At 37.0% G+C, this 21,002-nt stretch overlaps 1 protein-coding gene across 2 annotated transcripts in view; it reads right to left on the bottom strand.

Moving 5' to 3' along the window:
• The window catches only part of MAGI2 (membrane associated guanylate kinase, WW and PDZ domain containing 2), a 1,290,578-nt gene that overhangs the window by 410,570 nt on the left and 859,006 nt on the right, over positions 1-21,002 (bottom strand). For both annotated transcript variants that reach the window (XM_069462132.1, XM_069462133.1), the window contains exon 6: positions 18,523-18,602. In XM_069462132.1, coding sequence (XP_069318233.1) covers positions 18,523-18,602 — 80 coding nt within the window. The remainder of the gene's footprint in view (positions 1-18,522; positions 18,603-21,002) is intronic.

Below are 21,002 nucleotides of genomic sequence, written 5' to 3'. Positions count from 1 at the left end.
GGCAAAGGCAATATATATAACCTAAACATTTGTACCCCCGTAATATGCTGAAATTTAAAAAAAAATAAAAAAAATTTTTTTCATGAGAACAAATACTAGGAAGCCAATATAAAATGTCAAGATTTAATTTTATGGGTGAAAAACTTAGTTTTACCATTTAGTTGTAAGAAGTTCAGGGACAAATACAGTCAATACAATTTCACACTGATTTTGTATTGCTGGTTTGAAGTGGTACCTTGAAAACAGTGGTTCTAAATTTATCTGGGGACCTTACATAGTTTTGGTACCAAATCACCAAATAATGTTTGTTCTTTTGTGTCTGAAGGCAATATTTTTAAGCTCAAGGAGTTCCCACAAAGAGCACATAAAATCTTGAGCTCTTGGAAAGATAATTCCTTGTAGACACTAGGATAGCTGTGTGAGTGGCTTCAATGAATATATATTATACCAGACACTTTGAGATACTTGGTGGTTAGGTCATAATCATGCATGGGATGCTATCATAAGTGTTCATTTTTTACCCTAACTAGTAAAAAAAAAAAAAATGCTTTTTTTTTTTTTTTTTTAAATCATAAGCAGCTTTGGAAAGCACTGTTTTATGATGCATAACATTTAGGAAACCTTAAAATTACATGTACTGAGAGCAAAATCAGATCATCTCACTTCAGCAACTGAAATTAAACTTCCTTTTCTTCCCCCAACAAGCCACAGTTAATGTTCAATTACTTGGCTTAGGGTTGATGATCTGAATCTGTTTCTCCCATTTCTGAAAGAACTTGTCTGTAATATTCAGATCAGCGCTTCACCTTTCTGTTTTGCTTTCTGCATTGTTGAGCAAGCCTAACCACTGAGGGACATTTAATGCCACGCCTGGCATTATGATTGACAGAAACCCACATTTAGCTCTTAGAAAGACTATTCCAGCATGATGTGGATTGTAGTGAACATTTTAAAAACTGTGAAGGCACAGAAAACAACAGAAGCTCATTCTTTAAAAAAAAATTTTAAGAACACAGAATATAATGCAATACTTATTTTAAAATATCTTTCAGAGAGCTAAATTTACCCTGTTAGTTTAAGAATATAAATTACATGACATTTAAAATACTTCAATCATAAAATTATATTGATCAGTTTATTTGTTGATGTGATGGCCTTGGGATTACATTGACAATATATGAAAAAAAATTTCCTTTTTATGTATTTTAAATACAAAATTTTAAAGTAAAAATATTTTGGCCAGTTTCCTTTAACATATTTTTAGGCCTTACTGTCTCCAGTTTAAGCATCATGTAGCACTGCGCAATGGACACAACACTGATATCCATCTTAAACTCAGGAGGTTTGGATTTAAGTCTCATTTGCTACTTATACTTAATGAATAAAGCCCTTAAACCCTTTGCACTATAGCACTGTTCTCTGAAAAATGGGAGTTAAAAAATCTCTACCTACATCACAGAGTGATGGTAGATGCAACAGAGACAATGTATACAAAAATAATTCTAAGTTTTAAAGTACTGCTATCAATTAGTACTAAAAGCCATAGACATCTGGTCCTAGACAAGATGGTACCAACTCAGTTTTCCCTTTTCTTCCCCTTTAAATACAACTAAATACTCTGGAAATAATTCAGCAGACAATCACAAAAAGACTCTGAAAGGTGGAAAGAAAAAGGCAGATTGGCTAGGGACCTCAGGATTTAAGGAATGACATCACAGCAAGTTCCTAGGGCTTTCTTTTATCTCCCATCTGTCTCAGACTGAGCAACAGGAAAGCTTTCAGCCTGGAATATACAGCAGGCATATACAAACACAAAAACAAGCAAACGAATGAGAAAAGACTACTCTCTCTGGCCAAAGTACAGCGAGTACCCAGGGGCAGCCTCATCCCAGACCCATAGCTAGCAGCAGTGGTAGGCCCTTTTTTACCTACCTATTAGTGGTGGCACCCGTAGAGCCCAGAAAGGCCAACACATCCCCCATCAGCAGTAGCAGCTTGATGCACCTGCGGTGGCGATGTCATTGAATTCCTCGTGAGTGACTTATCCTCTGCCCCACGCCTGCAGTACCATGTGGGCAGAGAATACTGGCCAGGGAAAACACTTTTCATCTCACAGATCCAGTACCTCATATGCCTGCTAACGACAACAAGTGGCCTGGGGAAGTACGTTCTGCAACTTGCAAGTGGCACCAGCAGGGATATATAAGGAGCTCTCAAGTCAGAAGGACTAAGCAGACCAAAATAGCATTGCAAGAGCTCTGAAAACTAAATTGCATTTGGAACTACAGTCTACAAAATAGGCCAGAACCTACATAACAAACCAAAACAGAAACACTGTCTGCTAAACAGATTTTATGTTAAATGTCCATTTAAAAAGAGTCTGTATAAAAACATTCAGGATAAATTCAAATATAACTCATCATATCAAGAACCAGGAAAATCATAAATTGGATGACAAATGACATCTTATACCTGACTCTGATATGAAGAAAATTCAAATGTTGGAATTATCTGATGAGGATTTTAAAGCAGCAAACCTAAAATTGCTTTAACAAGCAATTATAAATTCTCTTGAAACCAGTAAAAAAAAATCTCAGAAAAGAAATAGAGATTATGAAAAAAGCACTAAATAGAAATCATAGAATGAAAAAATAAAGTAATAGGAATTGAAATCTTGTTGGGTGGGTTCAGTAGCAGAGTGGACATTATAAGATAGAATAGGCCGGGCGTGGTGGCTCACGCCTGTAATCCTAGCACTCTGGGAGGCCGAGGTGGGCGGATCGTTTGAGCTCAGGAGTTCGAGACCAGCCTGAGCAAGAGCGAGACCCCATCTCTACTAAAAATAGAAAGAAATTATATGGACAGCTAAAAATATATATAGAAAAAATTAGCCGGGCATGGTGGTGCATGCCTGTAGTCCCAGCTACTCGGGAGGCTGAGACAGGAGGATCCCTTGAGCTCAGGAGTTTGAGGTTGCTGTGAGCTAGGCTGACGCCACGGCACTCACTCTAGCCTGGGCAACAGAGTGAGACTCTGTCTCAAAAAAAAAAAAAAAAAAAAAAAGATAGAATAGTGGAATTGAGGACAGATCCGCAGAATTTACTAAAAACATTCAACAACCTGAAAGAAATGGACCAATTTTTTCTAATTCAACAACTTGGAAGAAATGAACCAATTCCTGTAAAACCACAAACCACCAAAACTAAAACAAGATGAAGTGCATAACCTGAATAATCCCACAACCATTAAGGCAATTTAATTTGTAATTAAAATCCTTTTGAAAAAAAATCTGTAGGCTAGGTAATTTCACTGGAGCATTTTACCAAACATTTAAAGAAGAACTGAAACCAATTTTATACAACCTCTTCCAGAAAACAGAGGAAGAGAGAATGCTTACAACTTATGTGGCCAGTATTACCCTGATACCAAAACCAGACAAAAATAGTACAAAAAATAAAATTACATAACAATATTTCTCATGAACATAGACACAAAAATTCTCAATAAAATATTAGCAAGTTGAATAAAGCAGTATATATAAAGAATTATATACCATGTCCACATGAGACTTACCCCAGGTATGCAAGGTTAGTTTAATATTTGAAAATCAATCAATGTAATTGACTATATCAACAGTTCAGAAAAGAAATATATCAATGGAAAATTATCTACATAGAAATCACAAGGAATCTACTAAAAAAGTTCCTACAACTAACAAATGAATGCAGCAAGGTCACGGGATCTAAAACCAACATACCAAAATCAATCGCATTTCTATATACTAATAGTGAACTTACAGAAAGTGAAATTAAAAACAAAATACCATTTAGATTTTTCAAAGAAAATGAAAGGCTTAGGTATACATTGGATAAAATATGTGCAATATATTTCTGCTAAAAATTATAAATTGCTCATTAAAGAACTCAAAAAAGGCTTAAATAACCAGAAAGACTTATGTTCATTGATTGGAACACTCAACACAGTAAAGATGTCAGTGCTCTTCAAATTAATATAGAAGTTGAATGTAATTGCTATCAAAATCCCACCAAGCTTTTTGTAGTCATAGACAAGTTTATTCTAAAATTTATATGAAAAGACAAAGTAGCTAAAATAATTTTGATAGAGAATAAAGTAGGAAATATCACTCTACCCAATATTAAAGCTTACTATATGGCTACAGTAATCAAGACAGTGTGGCATGAATGAAGAAACAGACACATGGATCAATGGAAACCAACCATTTATGACAAAGGTACACAAACCATTCAATGAAAGAAGCATAGGCATAGCCTTTTCAAAACAAATGGTGCTATAGCAGTTGGACATCTATGGGTAACAAAAATAAAAAAATAAAAAAAAGAACCTCAACCTAAACCTTACACTTTATACAAAAACTAACTCAAAATAGTTCACAGACTTAAATGTAAAACATAAACTATATAATATTTAGGAAAAACATAAGAAAAAAAATTGAGACCTAGGGCTATATGAAAAGTTCTGAAACTTAATATCAAAAACCTGATTCATAAAAGGAAAAATGATAAGCTGGATTCATCAAGATTAAAATAATTTCTCTACAAAAGATCCTGTTAAGAGGATGAAAGGACAAATTACAGACCAGGATAAAATGTTTGTAAACAATATATCTGGTAAAGGTACTTATATACTTAAGGAACTTTTAAAACTAATTTATAAAACAGACTGGGCAAAGATACAATAAGACATGCTGCCAATTAGGATATACATGTGACAAATAATCATATGAAAAGTCATATGAGATCGTATGTTCAATATCATTAGCCATTAGGGAAATGCAAATTAAAGCCAAAAAGTAGTCTCACTATACAGATTGGTTGAAATTTAAAAAAAAAAAAGACATAGAGATTGAAGATGGCGGAATGGTGGTGACCTCCTGGATTCGTGCTCCCGGAGTGGAAGGCATGGGTCTCGGACTGCCACAACGCTAGAGGTTCACTCCCCCACAAGAACGGCGGTGTGAACCCACAGAGAATCAGCGTGGGACAGAGAGAGAGCGAGAAAGGACTGAGGTGATCGGGAAATACATCGCGAAAAACTAGAGAGTGCGGAGGGTCATCAGAGAAGGGAGCGCGGGACGGTTGTACGCACCCCACCAGAGAGTGGGGTGGGTTCAGCCCCACAGGAAAGCATCTTGTTCCCCCTCTGACCTCCACACCCACTCAATTGGGGATTTGCCCAAAGTCGGCGCAGAATTGCCGCGGGAGACGTGAGCTCTGCAGAGGAGACATTGGCGGGAGGCATTTGGGACCCTAGAACGCTGTGCGCTGTGCGCGGCTGAGGCGCCTAGCAACTGTCTCCTATACGCGGGCTGCGGGGCTGCCTCCCTCCCGGCAGGAGCAGACGCCGATCTGTCTCGTTTGGGCGGGGCTGGGTTCTCCCGGTCTCGGCTCCTCTGGCCTCTGCCGGTCGCTGAGCGTTCAACCCCAGTGACAGTGCTGCAGACGGGCGGTCGCCATTGTTGGGTTTTGCACCCTAAACCCGGTGAAGTGATTGGGTACCGGGCGGCTCCCTTCCCTAGTCCACGGACCGACTAGGAGCTAAGCCTTTGTGTGAACACTGAGTGGTTCCCCAGTCACGAGAGAGTTGAGCGTGGACCTTGCGGACATTGGGGCGGGGAGGACCATCGCCCACGGGAACTGCAGCAGCTGGGGCGCTGGGCGAACGAGGGCGCCGCTCCCCTCCCCCTATCCACTGTCTTTCTCGCAGAGAGAGACGGAAACCACCTCGGGAGAGGAAGAGAAGCAGCCCCCCCAGCGGAGGTAGCAAAACCCTGAACAACACGCGAAAGGCTCCCCCTAGCGACAGAGGAGGCAGCTTACCTGGCGCTCACGGCCTGCCCCTTTCCAGACTAAAGCTGAAAGAAGGAATCTTAAGGATTCATCCAGATGGGAAGGGCTCAGCGAAAGAACTCTGGAAGTATAAAGAATCAAGCTGAAACTTCACCCTCAAAGAGGATTACTAGTTCACCACCAATTAACACAAACCAGATTCCAAATAGCAACATGTCACAGGAAGAATTTCAAACATGGATCATAAACACGCTGAACAGCATGCAAGTAAAAATGGATAATCAACATAAAGAAACCACAAAAAAGATCCAGGACTTGGAAGAAAAATTCACCAAAGAAATTGAAATTCTGAAGAAAAATCAAACTGAACTCCTGGAAATGAAGAATTTATTCAAGGAGCTACAAAACACAGTGGAAAGTCTCAAGAGCAGGGTAGATCAAACAGAAGAAAGAATCTCAGAGATCGAAGACAACACGTTCCAATTAAACAAGTCAGTTACAGAGCTGAAGCAAACAAACATGAGAATTAACCACAGTCTACAAGAAATGTGGGATTATGTGAAGAAGCCTAACGTCAGAGTAATCGGCATTCCTGAGGGTGAAGAAGACAATAAGCAAGGGTTGAATAAACTATTTGAAGATATAATTGAGGAAAATTTCCCAGGCCTAGCCAAATCTCTAGATATACAGGTTCAAGAAGCTCAAAGAACCCCTGGGAGATTCATACCAAATAGGAAGACACCACGTCATGTAGTCATTAGACTGACCAAAATATCCACTAAAGAGGCCCTTCTTCGAGCTGTAAGAAGAAAGAATCAAGTAACATACAAAGGAAAGACCATCCGAATCACGCCAGATTTCTCAACTGAAACCTTACAAGCAAGAAGAGATTGGGGCCCCATTCTCACTCTTCTGAAACAGAATAATGCCCAGCCTAGAATCCTGTATCCAGCTAAGCTCAGTTTTATATATGAAGGTGAAATTAAGACATTCTCAGATAAACAAAAACTTAGGGAATTCACCAAGACAAGACCAGCTCTCCAAGAAGTACTCAAAACAGAGTTACACATGGTCCAGCACAAGAAGGACCCTCGAATGTAACACTAATCAAGAGATAAATATAAAAACCCAATTATCATAATGGCTCAAGAGAGAAAACAGATCAATGAAATTCAACCCAACTTGAGGAAAAGCAATCTGTCTCACCTATCAGTTCTCTCATTAAATGTGAATGGATTGAATTCCCCACTCAAGAGACATAGACTGGCCCAATGGATAAAAAAATATAAGCCAAGTATCTGCTGTCTTCAGGAAACTCATCTAACCTGCAAGGATGCATTTAGGCTGAAGATAAAAGGATGGAAATCAATATTCCAAGCAAATGGAACCCAAAAGAAAGCTGGCGTGGCGGTTCTAATCTCCGATAACATAGTTTTTAAATCAACAAAAGTAAAGAAAGACAAAGATGGTTACTATATACTGGTGAAGGGTACAATTCAACAAGAAGACATAACTATACTTAATATATATGCACCCAACCTAGGTGCACCCAGATTCATAAAGCAAACCCTACTTGATCTCAACCAAATGATAGATAACAACACGTTAGTAGCCGGAGATTTTAACACGCCACTGACAGTTCAAGACAGATCTTCCAAACAAAAAATAAACAAAGAAATAGTGGACTTAAATACAACTCTCGATCAAATGGGCCTGACTGATATCTACAGGACATTCTACCCAAAAACCACTGAATATACTTTCTTCTCATCAGCTCATGGGACATTCTCCAAGATTGACCATATCTTAGGTCATAAAGCATGCCTTAAAAAATTTAAAAATATAGAAATTATACCATGCATCTTCTCAGATCACAGTGGAATAAAAGTAACAATGAACCCTAACAGAAATCCTCACTTCTACTCAAAGTCATGGAAGCTAAATAACCTTCTCCTGAACAATCATTTTATAAATGAAGAAATCAAGTCGGAAATCAAAAGATTTTTTGAATTAAATGACAAAGGAGATACAACCTACCAAAATCTGTGGGACACAGCTAAAGCAGTCCTGAGAGGAAAATTTATTTCCATAAATGCTTATACCAAAAAGACAGAAAACTTACAATTAGACAATCTAATGAATAGACTCAAAGTGCTGGAGAAGGAAGAACAGACCGATCCCAAACCCAGCAGAAGGAGAGAAATTATTAAGATTAAATCAGAACTAAATGAAAAGGACAACAATCAAACCATAAGGGAGATTAATAAAACCAAAAGTTGGTTCTTTGAAAAAATAAACAAAATTGACACACCTCTGGCTAGACTAACCAAGAACAGAAAAGAAAAATCTCTTATAACCTCCATCAGGAACACAAAAGGAGTAATCACGACTGATGCCACAGAGATACAGGATACCATATATGAATTCTACAAAAATCTTTATGCACACAAATTAGAAAATCTGGAGGAAATGGACAAATTCCTAGAAACACACAGCCTTCCCAGGCTCAACCAGGAAGAAGTAGAATTCCTAAATAGACCGATATCTAGATCTGAAATCGAAACAGCAATAAAAAACCTTCCCAAAAAGAAAAGCCCTGGACCAGATGGGTTCACACCTGAATTCTACCATACCTACAAAGAAGAACTGGTGCCCATCCTACATAAACTATTCTCCAATATAGAGAAGGATGGGATTCTCCCCAACACTTTTTACCAAGCCAACATAACCCTAATACCAAAACCAGGAAAAGATGCAACTAAAACAGAGAACTATAGACCAATTTCTCTTATGAATATAGATGCAAAAATTCTCAATAAAATTCTAGCAAATCGAATCCAAGTGCTTATCAAAAAAATAATCCATCACGACCAAGTGGGCTTCATCCCAGAGATGCAGGGATGGTTTAACATACGCAAATCTATAAATGTAATTCATCACATAAATAGAAGCAAAAATAAAGACCATATGATACTATCAATAGATGCAGAAAAAGCATTCGACAAAATTCAACACCCTTTTATGATAAGAACACTCAAAAAAATAGGCATAGACGGGGCCTATCTAAAAATGATACAAGCCATATATGACAAACCCACAGCCAACATCATACTGAATGGGGAAAAACTGAAAGCATTCCCACTTCGAACTGGAACCAGACAAGGCTGCCCACTGTCCCCATTACTTTTCAACATAGTATTGGAAGTCCTTGCAAGAGCTATCAGGCAAGAAAGCAGAATCAAGGGAGTCCAAATAGGGACAGAAGAGATCAAACTCTCACTCTTTGCTGATGATATGATGTTATATCTAGAAAACCCCAAGATTTCAACCAAGAGACTCCTGGAATTGATTAATGAATTCAGCAAAGTCTCAGGATACAAAATCAATACACACAAATCAGAGGCATTCATATACGCCAATAACAGTCAAACGGAGAACCAAATTAAGGACTCAATACCCTTCAAAATAGCAACAAAGAAAATAAAATATCTAGGAATATATCTAACTAAGGAAGTAAAGGACCTCTATAGGGAGAACTATGAAACTCTGAGGAAGGAAATCGCAGAACATGTAAATAGGTGGAAAACCATACCATGCTCATGGATCGGTAGAATCAACATTGTTAAAATGTCTATACTGCCCAAAGTTATCTACAGATTCAATGCAATCCCTATTAAACTACCAACATCTTTTTTCACAGACATAGAAAAAATAATTTTACGCTTTGTATGGAATCAGAGAAGACCCCGTTTAGCAAAAGCAATATTAAACAACAAAAACAAAATGGGAGGTATTAATTTGCCAGACTTCAAACTTTACTACAAGGCTGTGGTTCTAAAAACAGCCTGGTACTGGCACAAGTGCCGAGACACAGACCAGTGGAACAGAACAGAAAATCCAAATATAAAACCATCCTCATATAGCCATCTAATCTTTGACAAAGCAGAAAAAAACATACTCTGGGGAAAAGATTCCTTATTTAATAAATGGTGCTGGGAAAACTGGATATCCATATGTAGAAGACTAAAACAGGACACACAGCTCTCACCCCTCACAAAAATCAAATCACGGTGGTTAACAGACTTAAACCTTAGGTCAGAAACTATTAGAATTCTAGAAGAAAATGTAGGTAAGACTCTTACAGACATTGGCCTAGGCAAAGAATTTATGAGGAAGACCCCTAAGGCAATCACAGCAGCAACAAAAATAAATAAATGGGACCTGATCAAATTAAAAAGCTTCTGCACAGCCAAAGAAACAGTCACAAGAGTAAATAGACAACCTACAGAATGGGAAAAAATTTTCGCATACTACACATCAGATAAAGGACTGATAACAAGAATCTATTTAGAACTCAGGAAAATTAGTAAGAAAAAATCGAACAACCCTATCAAAAAGTGGGCAAAGGACATGAATAGAAATTTTTCAAAAGAAGATATAAAAATGGCTAACAAACATATGAAAAAGTGTTCAACATCTCTAATCATCAGGGAAATGCAAATCAAAACCACAATGAGATATCACTTAACTCCAGTGAGAACGGCCTTTATCAAAAAGTCCCAAAACTATACATGTTGGCGTGGGTGTGGAGAGACAGGTACTCTCATACACTGCTGGTGGGACTGTAAACTAGTGCAGCCCCTGTGGAAAGCAATGTGGAGATACCTTAAACAGATTCAAGTAGACCTACCATTCGATCCAGCAATCCCATTACTGGGCATCTACCCAGAAGAACAAAAGTCATTCTATAAAAAAGACACCTGCACCCGAATGTTTATAGCAGCACAATTCACAATCGCAAAAATGTGGAAACAACCCAAATGCCCATCGATTCATGAATGGATTAGCAAAATGTGGTATATGTATACCATGGAATATTACTCAGCTATTAGAAATGATGGCGATATGGCATCTCTTTGGTTCTCCTGGAGTGAGCTGGAACCCATTCTATTAAGTGAAGTATCCCAAGAATGGAAAAACAAGCACCACATGTACTCACCAGCAAACTGGTTTCCCTGAGAGCACATTTGGGATTCACACCAATAGGGTATTGGACAGAGGTCAGGGCTGGGTGGAAGGGATGGGTGTATACCTACTTGATGAGTGCGATGCGCACTGCCTGGGGAATGGACACGTTTGAAGTTCTCTCGGGGGGGGGGGGGATGGGGTGGGGGGAGGGGAGGAGTGCACACCTACATGATGAGAGTGATGTGCACTGTCTAGGAAATGGACACAACTAAAGCTCAGACTCGGGGGGATGGGGAGGCATGGGCAATGTATATAGCCTGATCTTTTGTACCCCCTTGATGAGCTGAAAAACAAACAAAATAAAAAGAAAAAAAAAAAAAAAAAAAAAAAAAAAAAAAAAGACATAACATCAAGTGCTGGCAAGGATGCAAAGAAACTGGATCATTTGTTCACTGCTGGTAGGAATGTAAAAGGGTACAGCCACTTTGGAAAACAGTTTGGTTTCTTCTAAAACTAAAATGCACTTACCATAAAACCCAGAAATTGCACTCTTGGACACTTGTCTAAGAGAAGAAAACCTAAGTTCCCATAAAAATCTATATACAAATGTTCACAGCAGCTTTATTTTTATTAACTAAAGACTGGATACAACCCAGAAGTTCTCTGATGGGTAAATGCTTAAATAGACTGTGGTGCATCCAGGCCATAGTGTACTGGTGTAATATACAGCTATAAAAAGTAGAAAACTATTGAAACACACACCAGAATGTATTTCAATGGAATTATGTTGAGTGGAAAAAGCCAATCTCAAAAGGTTACATGTTGTATGATTTCATTTACATAACATTTTTGAAATACCAGAGTTATTTAAATGGAGAACAAATTAGTGGTTGTCAAGGGTTAGAGACTAGGCAGGCGGGGGAGATGGGAATTGCTAGGAAGGGGTAGAATAAGGGAGCCTCATGGTGGTGGAACAGTTCTGAATCGTGACTGTGGTCCCTACACATGTGATGTAATCACATGGTACTACAAACACACACACACACACACACACACGTAAATGAGTACTTGTATAACTGGCAAAATCTGAATAAGCTCTGTGTATTGTATCAATATCAATTTCCTAGTTTTTATATTATACTGTATTCACATAAGTTAACATTGAGGAGTCTTGTGAGGGGTGTTCAGAACCTCCCTGTATATTCCTTTGCAACTTCCTATGAATTTATAATTATTTCAAGATAAACAAGTTTTTAAAAAGTCATATTTAAAACATTCTGAAATCATTCTGCTACTGTGCAGAGCAAACAGATTTGATGATCTTAAGATTATTTTAAAAGTTACATGCTAAGGAGTAAGAACAAGATATAATTCATTCCTAAACATAAAAGTAACTTGAGCAATCAAGAAACAAAGTAAGACAAAATTTTATAATCCTTCTATAGGTGTTACTTTGTAGCTACAATAAATATTAACAGGTATCAGGGTAAAATACATAAATAATTAGTAAAGGAATGATATTTGAAATACTTAATTTTTGTGGCCTGGATATCAACCAATCCAGAATAGACACTAGGACCAATTAGAACAAATTCCAGCCACAAATAACCCAAAATTTGGCACTGGTGCACAATAGTGGAATATCCATCCTATGTGATTTGTTTTGGATAAATTGCATTATTTCTTCCACAAAAGAATTATATTCCTAAAATGTTGGTATTTCTGAGTATTCCTGAGCCACAAATACTGAAGAAGGCAGTCATCTGCCACCATTCTCCCAGCCTTCTCCCTCTGACATACCTGACAAATCAAATGGTTTCTTCCTTTACATTGCAGGTGCAAGCCAACCCAATAGTACCCCTTCGGGATATGATATAAAACCAAAAGAAAAGTTTGCAAATCTCACATGAGGGTAGAAAGTGCATGTACTTAACCCAGAACAAATAGTTATCATCTATGTGGGGTCAATGCACATGGTAGTAACTTCAATCAAATCAGTGCTGCTACCACACGTAACCTGCAGTGATGTCAATGTTCCCAATTTACTACACTAAATTATCAATGTGGCAGAATGCATTTTTGAGCTCCAGATTTTCTAAACACTTCTAAGAGTAATTACCAGTCAGCTAAAAGAGAATTAACTGCTTCTATTAAGATATTTGACATTTCCTAATTTTTGAAAAAAACTCTAAAATATCAATATAGTAACAAAATAACATTCAAATTAGTTAATAAAGATAGATGTTTAATATTCACATATAAATTATTATAATTTTGAAGTTTTAGTAGTTGAATATTTAATACTGTTAAAATCTCTTTTAATGAATTCTTCCCAGTGGAGAAATTCCAAGGTGCTTTACAAACATAATCTTAGCTGGTTTATCAGATCAGAAAAAATAAATACTTAAAAGTAAAATTAATTTAGTAACACTTAATCTTCTTGAGAAATTAGGGTCACTAATTATCAAAATGAGTTTAATGAGAAAACAGGCCAAAGCCCCTATTTAAGGGGAGATAAATTATGTGGTCTAGAAACAGAATCTGAAGTAGGAACATAAAAGTATGCATCTCTTAATCTGCATGTCAGTTATATAAAACTCACTTAAGATATAAATGGAAACTAATTGTTTTTTCTACTATTTTAGAAAGGCAACCTCCTCTTAAAAAAATTCCATTTAATAAATATTATAAAACATGGATTATGCTGTCTTTGTTCATGTGCATTTTGATACAATTTTTTAAAAAGATAGATTAAGTAATAGTTCAAAGCATTAGTTAATTCCAGTTGAAAGGCAGTTCTCATGCAGGTAAAATGGGTTAAGATTATGTAATTTTTTTTCTGTAGTAACATAAGAAAACTCACTTATAACTTGTAGATATTAAATACAGAAATGAAGCCAACCAGTTCATACAGATGTAATTACAACTTCATGAGAATTTAGAGACAGCTTAACAGAATGAAGGGGGAACACCCCCTCCATGCATTAATTAATATCAGGCTGGAATTAGCTAGATAAATAATTTTAGCCTACATGGATTTGTTCATTTCCATCTATCCGAGATACTCTAGACTACAGCAATTCAAAGCTCTTAAGGTAGGGCAACTATTCTGAATTTTTTCCTTCCTTGTTCTATGAGGCTAAATTGCCGTCTTGGAGTACCTCGAGGAAAGGAAGTGAGCAGTTATTTAAAATTTACAGTGCAATAAACACTGCGCTTCCTGTATGTGAAGCTAAACCTGCAGGAAATAGGTAATAATTCCCATTTTCCAGGTAAGAAAGCCTAGGTTCCCAGAAATTAAGAATCTTGTTCAAGAGCCACAGATCTGGGTTTGGAACAGAGTTTTGCCTGACTCCAAATCCTAGACAATTTTCCTCAACATAATAGTGTGGTCTCACTAGGTTTAAAAACATTTCAACTTTGGCCGGGCGTGGTGGCTCACGCCTGTAATCCTAGCACTCTGGGGGGGCCGAGGCGGGTGGATCGCTTGAGGTCAGGAGTTCGAGACCAGCCTGAGCAAGAGCGAGACCCCCCCCCCCCCCCCGCCCCGCACCCTCCGTCTCTACTAAAAATAGAAAGAAATTATACGGACAACTAAAAATATATACAGAAAAAATTAGCCGGGCATGGTGGTGCATGCCTGTAGTCCCAGCTACTCGGGAGGCTGAGGCAGTAGGATCGCTTGAGCCCAGGAGTTTGAGGTTGCTGTGAGCTAGGCTGACGCCACGGCACTCACTCGAGCCCGGGCAACAGAGCGAGACTCTGTCTCAAAAAAAAAAAAAACCAAAAAAACATTTCAACTTTAAGAAAAGAATGGTCCTACCATGCTTACTTCATTTTTGATACTAAGCTAACACAGTGATTCTTGTGGGATGTGTCACCACAGGAAAGTCTGTGATTGGATATATCTATCTCAGGAGAAATCCCATACCACAGATTCTGAGGAGGCAAATATGATGGTGTTTTATACACAGTTTAACCAACCTTGCATCCAAATTATTTAATAGTTAATTGCTATTTCTGTGACATTTTCAAAAATACTACATTGGCTTGCTAAACAGCACTCCCCCAAATACTAATATTAGAATCCAGTAGTAGGCGGAGACATTTTTCCTGCCATGTAGACTTGGTACTAAAACTCCAAAATGCACAGAGCTATGGCAACTGCACGGAACACAATGACTTCAGTATTTTTAACTGTATTGTGAGAGAAGGAAGTTTGTTTTTACGTTTAGTAGCCGTATTATCCTTGAAATAAAAAGGCAAAATGATTGCTTTAGTGTTTGTTTAATATGTATTTGTACTGAGCCATCTGTGTTCCTTTTCTCCCTGTGTTATCATTGAGAAAACATTTGCTATTTTTTTCTCTAGTACAAGAATAGTTTAAATCGATTGGTGTCTCCTCCCATCTCTTTTTCACTTGTCTTCCTCTTATAATAGTTGACCAAGGAATTAACTTTATGCACCTATGTAAATAGATCTGAAGATGCAAACACTTACAGATACATACCTACATACACATACATATGTACTTACATATATTCATACACAGTATGTGTAGATATACAATATAAGATATAATCTTCAGTGATTAAAATATAAATTATGATAATAATAAAAAATTTGATATGCAGCCAAATTCTAAAATGTACAAATTAAAAAATTATATCACTAAATTTCTGCTTCCAGATAGGATGGAAAGAGTAGTTTGTAACCCATGAGAAAACAGAAAATCTAGATAAAATGTAAAAAATAAGCAGTTTAAAGGGATCAGAGACCTGCTGAAGCAAAAAGGTCTAGAAGGTCTAAGATTCTCAAGCAAAGAGAACCCTAGAGAGGTGAGGGAAGAATTTGCAACTAATCTTGTTGATTCTGGGTTCTTGCAAGAGCTCAGACTTGGCCTGGGAAGAAGGCCATAGCTGGGCTTTAGAGAAGCCAGCAGAGAGCTGAAGAATCTTAAGGGATTGGAGTGACTAATACAGATGTGAGAGATCTCAAATATTTAGCCAATTATCTCCTGACACTTGTCAATTTCTGAAAGTGCAGTATCTAGAGGCAAAAAGCTAAGCTAAAACTCCTGAAAAGCACCCCAGGTTTTTGGCAGTCCTGCAATCCTGAGAAGAAAAATATTAAAAATTATTGGCGTTCAAGACCTGCCAAGAGAAAAGCCACACAAGAACACAGTAGGTTAGGGTTTGTCCCATGGATCAAATGTAGCCCGCACCTATTTTTGCATGGCCCACGAGCTAAGAAAAGTATATACACTTTTAAATGGTTGAGAAAAGAATCAAAAGAAGAATAATATTTTGTGATATGACAGCATATGAACCTTAAATTTTGGTGTCCATAAACAAAACCTAACTTATCAGAACACATCCATGACTTTTGTGTATTGACTTAGGCTGCTTTTGCACAACGAGTAGTTGCAGAGACTGGATGACCTGCAGAGCCTGAAATATTTATTATCTGGCCCTTCACGGAAAACGTTTGCCAACCTGCCCCGGCCTCTTAGTTGAAAACCCTAGTGGGCAAACATCCTAAGAACAGTGGTAAACCAGAAATAGATTGTATCTTACCAAAGCTCTTCCTAAGCTTAAATTGGTTCAGTTCTGGATTGGATTAGGGTAATTAGCCTTTACTCTATCTGTTTAGCAGAGGAAGGGTAAATCTTTGCTGGAAAAAGATATTATCATCTGGAGCCTCTACAATTTTTTTTTAGTATACATTTTACATACATTCCAGCATTCGGAAAATTACTGCACTAAGTTTGTTTGGTCTGAGCTAAAGTATGATACATATAAAGAAGCCTGACTTAAATGGCAGCAATAGCAACCCATCAACATCCAACATTTTGCAAGTAATATTAATCTATGTTATTTAAAGAAAAGAAAAATAAAACATAAGTAACAATATTACCTAAAAGCACTTTTCTTGGCAAGAAAATTTAAAGTGTTTCCAGAATAATAGAATTCCAACTAACTACATGTAATTTTCCTTTGTAAAACATTTCAGTAATATATGGAATAAAGCCTATGAATTATTTATTTTGCAGAAAATGAAAACAAATAGTAATTGACCAGTTATAAATCATTCTGAGCTAGAAACTGAATTCTAGGACTCATTTTTCACTGACACGTGGTTCAGAAGACACTGGCATCATATTTTAGACATCTACCATCCTGAGAAGACTGATAAAGTACAGATGTGGGAAAAATTGATAACACTAAACTATTATAATTATGCAACATGCTATGCCTGCATCTCTCCCAGGATTATAAAATTTGACTTTAATAGCCTTTTATAATGAAAAGAACAACTCAAAGGAATAAGACAGCTGAGAAGTTCAATATGTCACAGAACTGTAAAATTTTTAAATTCATTTTAATTAGGATATACTAAGGTTTCACATCTGTGGCATAAGTAAATTGTAACTCCTACATATAACGGATCAGGTCATTTTAATTTTCAAACTATCACAATTTGTAACACATGTCTTATTGGTGGCAATGAAATGTAACCTAATCATGCACAAAGTCCAGGTCATGTAGTAATTTATGGGATTCAACTACACATCATTGTGTCATTATACAAAAGGGATACAGATGGCTATGAATACAAAATTAAATATAGGTATTGATTAAAAACTGCATATGTGTGCATTTATATATGTTCATACAAATTGCAATCTCTAATTTTTAATTTAACTCAGTAGTATACCTAGCTTGTTACAGTTATCTTATAACATAGGATTGCATAATATTATCTGGATACTATCTGAGAAAGCCAGAATTACTATTAAAATAAAAGCATTTTAGAATTAGAGACTTTTTAAAACTTTTTTTAAAGTTTAAATATTCTCTGTCACTTTCTTCACTTTTCAGAGCTCCTCAATGACAAGTACCTCTGAACAGAGCTCTAACAATTTGATCACATAATGTGGTCAAATGATAAGTTATAAGGAGAGTATGCTATTTATCATTTTAGTTAAATCACAAATGCTGTTTTAAAATTAAACTCAGTATTTTTAAAAATTACAAATACCATTAGTAACAGACTTCACCTATATAATTTACTAATTTAAAAATAAGGTTTACATTTATCCAGTTCTCAAAATTATTTAAAAAAATTCTTCCCATACATAAAAACAGTCCATTTTTAAGCAAGTCAATATCATTATATTAAGAACTGGAAAATATTACAGATAAACTAAGACACTGATGCAATTAGTTCTTTTATTTAAATGTTTGATTAAAGGAAAGTATACATATATAAAGATATATATATATATATATATATATATCTTTATAAAATTGATTCCTTAATAACTGGCAGAATGCTATGCCTTTGAAAACAAATGTTATAGTTCCACAATTCTGTTTCTCTTATGCATCATATCTGATTCTAATTAAAAGATCAGAGTCCTCAGAAAGACATTTTGCAAGCAAAAAGTCCTTAGTAGGTGGTGGAAAGTCAGGCCAGGAGTCAAACAGAACCAACAGAGATGACAGAGATGTGATATTCAGCACATTCTCCTCAGAGAGAAAAAGCAAAACCACATGGCCCTGCTGAAATGCCGAGTTAATTCTCTCTCCTGTCTGAGCATTAAATATTACATCTTTAAAATTGTTACAACTAGATTATTGCTTCTTTAAGTGAGACTCTCTTTTAAGAAACACAAACATTCCAAAGTGCATTGCTGAAACACCATAAAAACTTAATAACCTACCATTTTCTTTGCACTCTTCTGGAGGTTTAGCCTTTTTCGCAAGTCGTGGATCCAGCCATGATGTTGTCTTTGTGTTATGGCTGAAAAGAAAAGAGATCACTCTGAACAGACACATACTAAAAGGAATCAAGTTTATTCCTTAAGAAAAAAAAAGCAGGGTTAGTCCAACAAAATTGCAATCGATACACTTAATTTGCTTACTGGTTCTAAGTAGCCCTGAAGGAGGTGTAAGAGTAATTGTGCAAGGCAGCTGTAAATTTGGCAACCTCAGCTCCCTGTCCTCAAAGCAGCTATTTTTATTAAAATCAACTAGAATGTTGCCAAGTTAACCTCATTGAAAATGCAGAACTCATCCAGAGCAAAAGGAATTTATTACAAATACAGGATTCTCCAGTTGGAAGAGCACAATCCACAGGCTCTGATAATGTTTCCTGAGTTTTGCAAAAGAATTATTTTCATCTTAAACCCGCCCTTTTCATAAACAGTTGTTTTATTACTCTTTAACTACAGAGGTGGCAGAAGCAATACAAAAGTGATGCACATTGCAGCATGTTCTTGGGATTCTTACATTTTCTCAAAAAGTGATTAATAGCAATTTTATTAACTCACATTAAGCTACCTTCCCTCTAAATACTTTCAACCCAGCGAGGAAGGTAGAGGATGAAAACATCTGCATTCTAATGTTTCTGGAATGGAATTTCCACAAATTAATGACAAAATGAAATTTTTGTTTTGTAAAAAAATGTTTTCTGGCAAAAAGTCTTTTGCCAGAAATTTAAAAAGCAAATGAAAGATGTTTTTAGAGCAGTGTTTCTTAAAGTGGTCCTGGAATCACCTGAATTGGACTTATTAACAATGCATTCTTATAGAACTTATGGATTCTTATAGAACTACTAAATCAGAATCTTTGAGGTGGGACTACAAAATCTCCATCATTGGCAAGCACTCCAGGTAATTCTTAGGCACATTATAATTCAAGAACCACTCAATGGCTCGTAACTGCTCATTGGAGCTAAAATATTTACTGTGTACAGCTGTCTCAGGGGATCTCTTCTACCAATGAACAAATTATCAAGAATGTGACATTTGTAAGGGCTTCGGGAAAAGAATGAGCAAAGTCACAGGTGTGGGAAAGTGTAAGGTTTACACGGAGAATAGTTAGAAGGCCAACGAATGGAACATGAAAGGGAAAAGTAGAAAATACATCACAAATAAAAATTAGAGTCAGATAATAGGAATACTTGAGCACAATTGTAAGGGGGTCAAAATGATAACGAGGATATAAATTTCACATGTATTCTCTTTCTTCAACGAAATTTAACTACATTTTATCATATCAGAGCCACAAATGTTAGCTAGATAATATGATAAACTGCTCTGTACATCAAAGGGAGGTCAGAAAGTTCACCCACGCAGTAGAGACTTGTAGAGACTAAGTTCCCTCCTAATGAAGGGGATTTCAAGTCAGGAAGGAGTCAAGTTGGGTGGTGAAAAGCTATTCCAGATTTTAAAGTACTTTTCAAATGGCATTTTCTGCATGATCATACCATCTGCCTACCTGTGGAGCCATCTTTGATTTGAGAACTGTGACATTAAGACCCTTGGGTCATGAAGTTTCTGCTCCTGAAAAAGATTCCCTTTTATTTCTGACTTTCAAGGTGGGTAAAGAGAAAGTACTCTCCATCACTTGCTTCAAATTTAAGAGCTCCTCAATGATAAATGCCTCTGAACAATGCTCTAATAATTTGATCAGATAAAGGCTGTGAATTTGATCAAATAATAAATCATTAGGAGAGCACGCCAGCTTCTGTTTTGCCCCAATTTGACCTTTGTAAAGTCTGACTGTGCTTCATTATCAAGTTTTAGAAGGATATAAAGTATTGCAGATACTTTTCATCTGGTTCCAGCCCTCATTTGTATGATGTCAGTTTAATCTAATCTTTTCCTCTGAACTGAAGACTCATGGATGGGTTATGGAGATACCAAATCCAGGAAAGAAGCTGAGCTCAGGAACAAGGAGCATCCATTGAGCATGACAACCACTAATCAATGTGGAACCAAATACAGAAGTAAGAAATGCCTGTTTCTGGCACGGGCACTGGATCTTTGGCTTGCCTAATCTGTCTCCATCTGAGTCACACAGGCACCATGTTCCTCTAGGGGCAAAATATAGCCATAAAGGCATCGGTCTGGGAGCCTTTAGGGTACGAATAAAATGTGTGTACTGATCCAGAGAGATCTTGGACCACAGACACGCTGGCTGATGGGTGGCCGAGGTGAAGGTCTTGTGGGTGCATCTCAGGAGAAGAAGCCACAAGAGCAGCCACTAATCCACACTGCAGATCAGTGTCACCATGGGTACTGCAGGCTCAGGGAAGCTCAATGTGTGGCAAGTCCATCTTTTCACTCCCTTCCATCACCTGACACAAGGCTCATTTTGCCAGTTTTTTCCTGAGCCACACCTTGGACTTCAATTTCTA

This window comes from Eulemur rufifrons, chromosome 29, assembly GCF_041146395.1.
Source record: "Eulemur rufifrons isolate Redbay chromosome 29, OSU_ERuf_1, whole genome shotgun sequence".
Lineage (NCBI taxonomy): Eukaryota > Metazoa > Chordata > Mammalia > Primates > Lemuridae > Eulemur > Eulemur rufifrons.
Note: the sequence above shows the minus strand (reverse complement) of the source record. Positions and strands in the feature narration are given on the sequence as shown.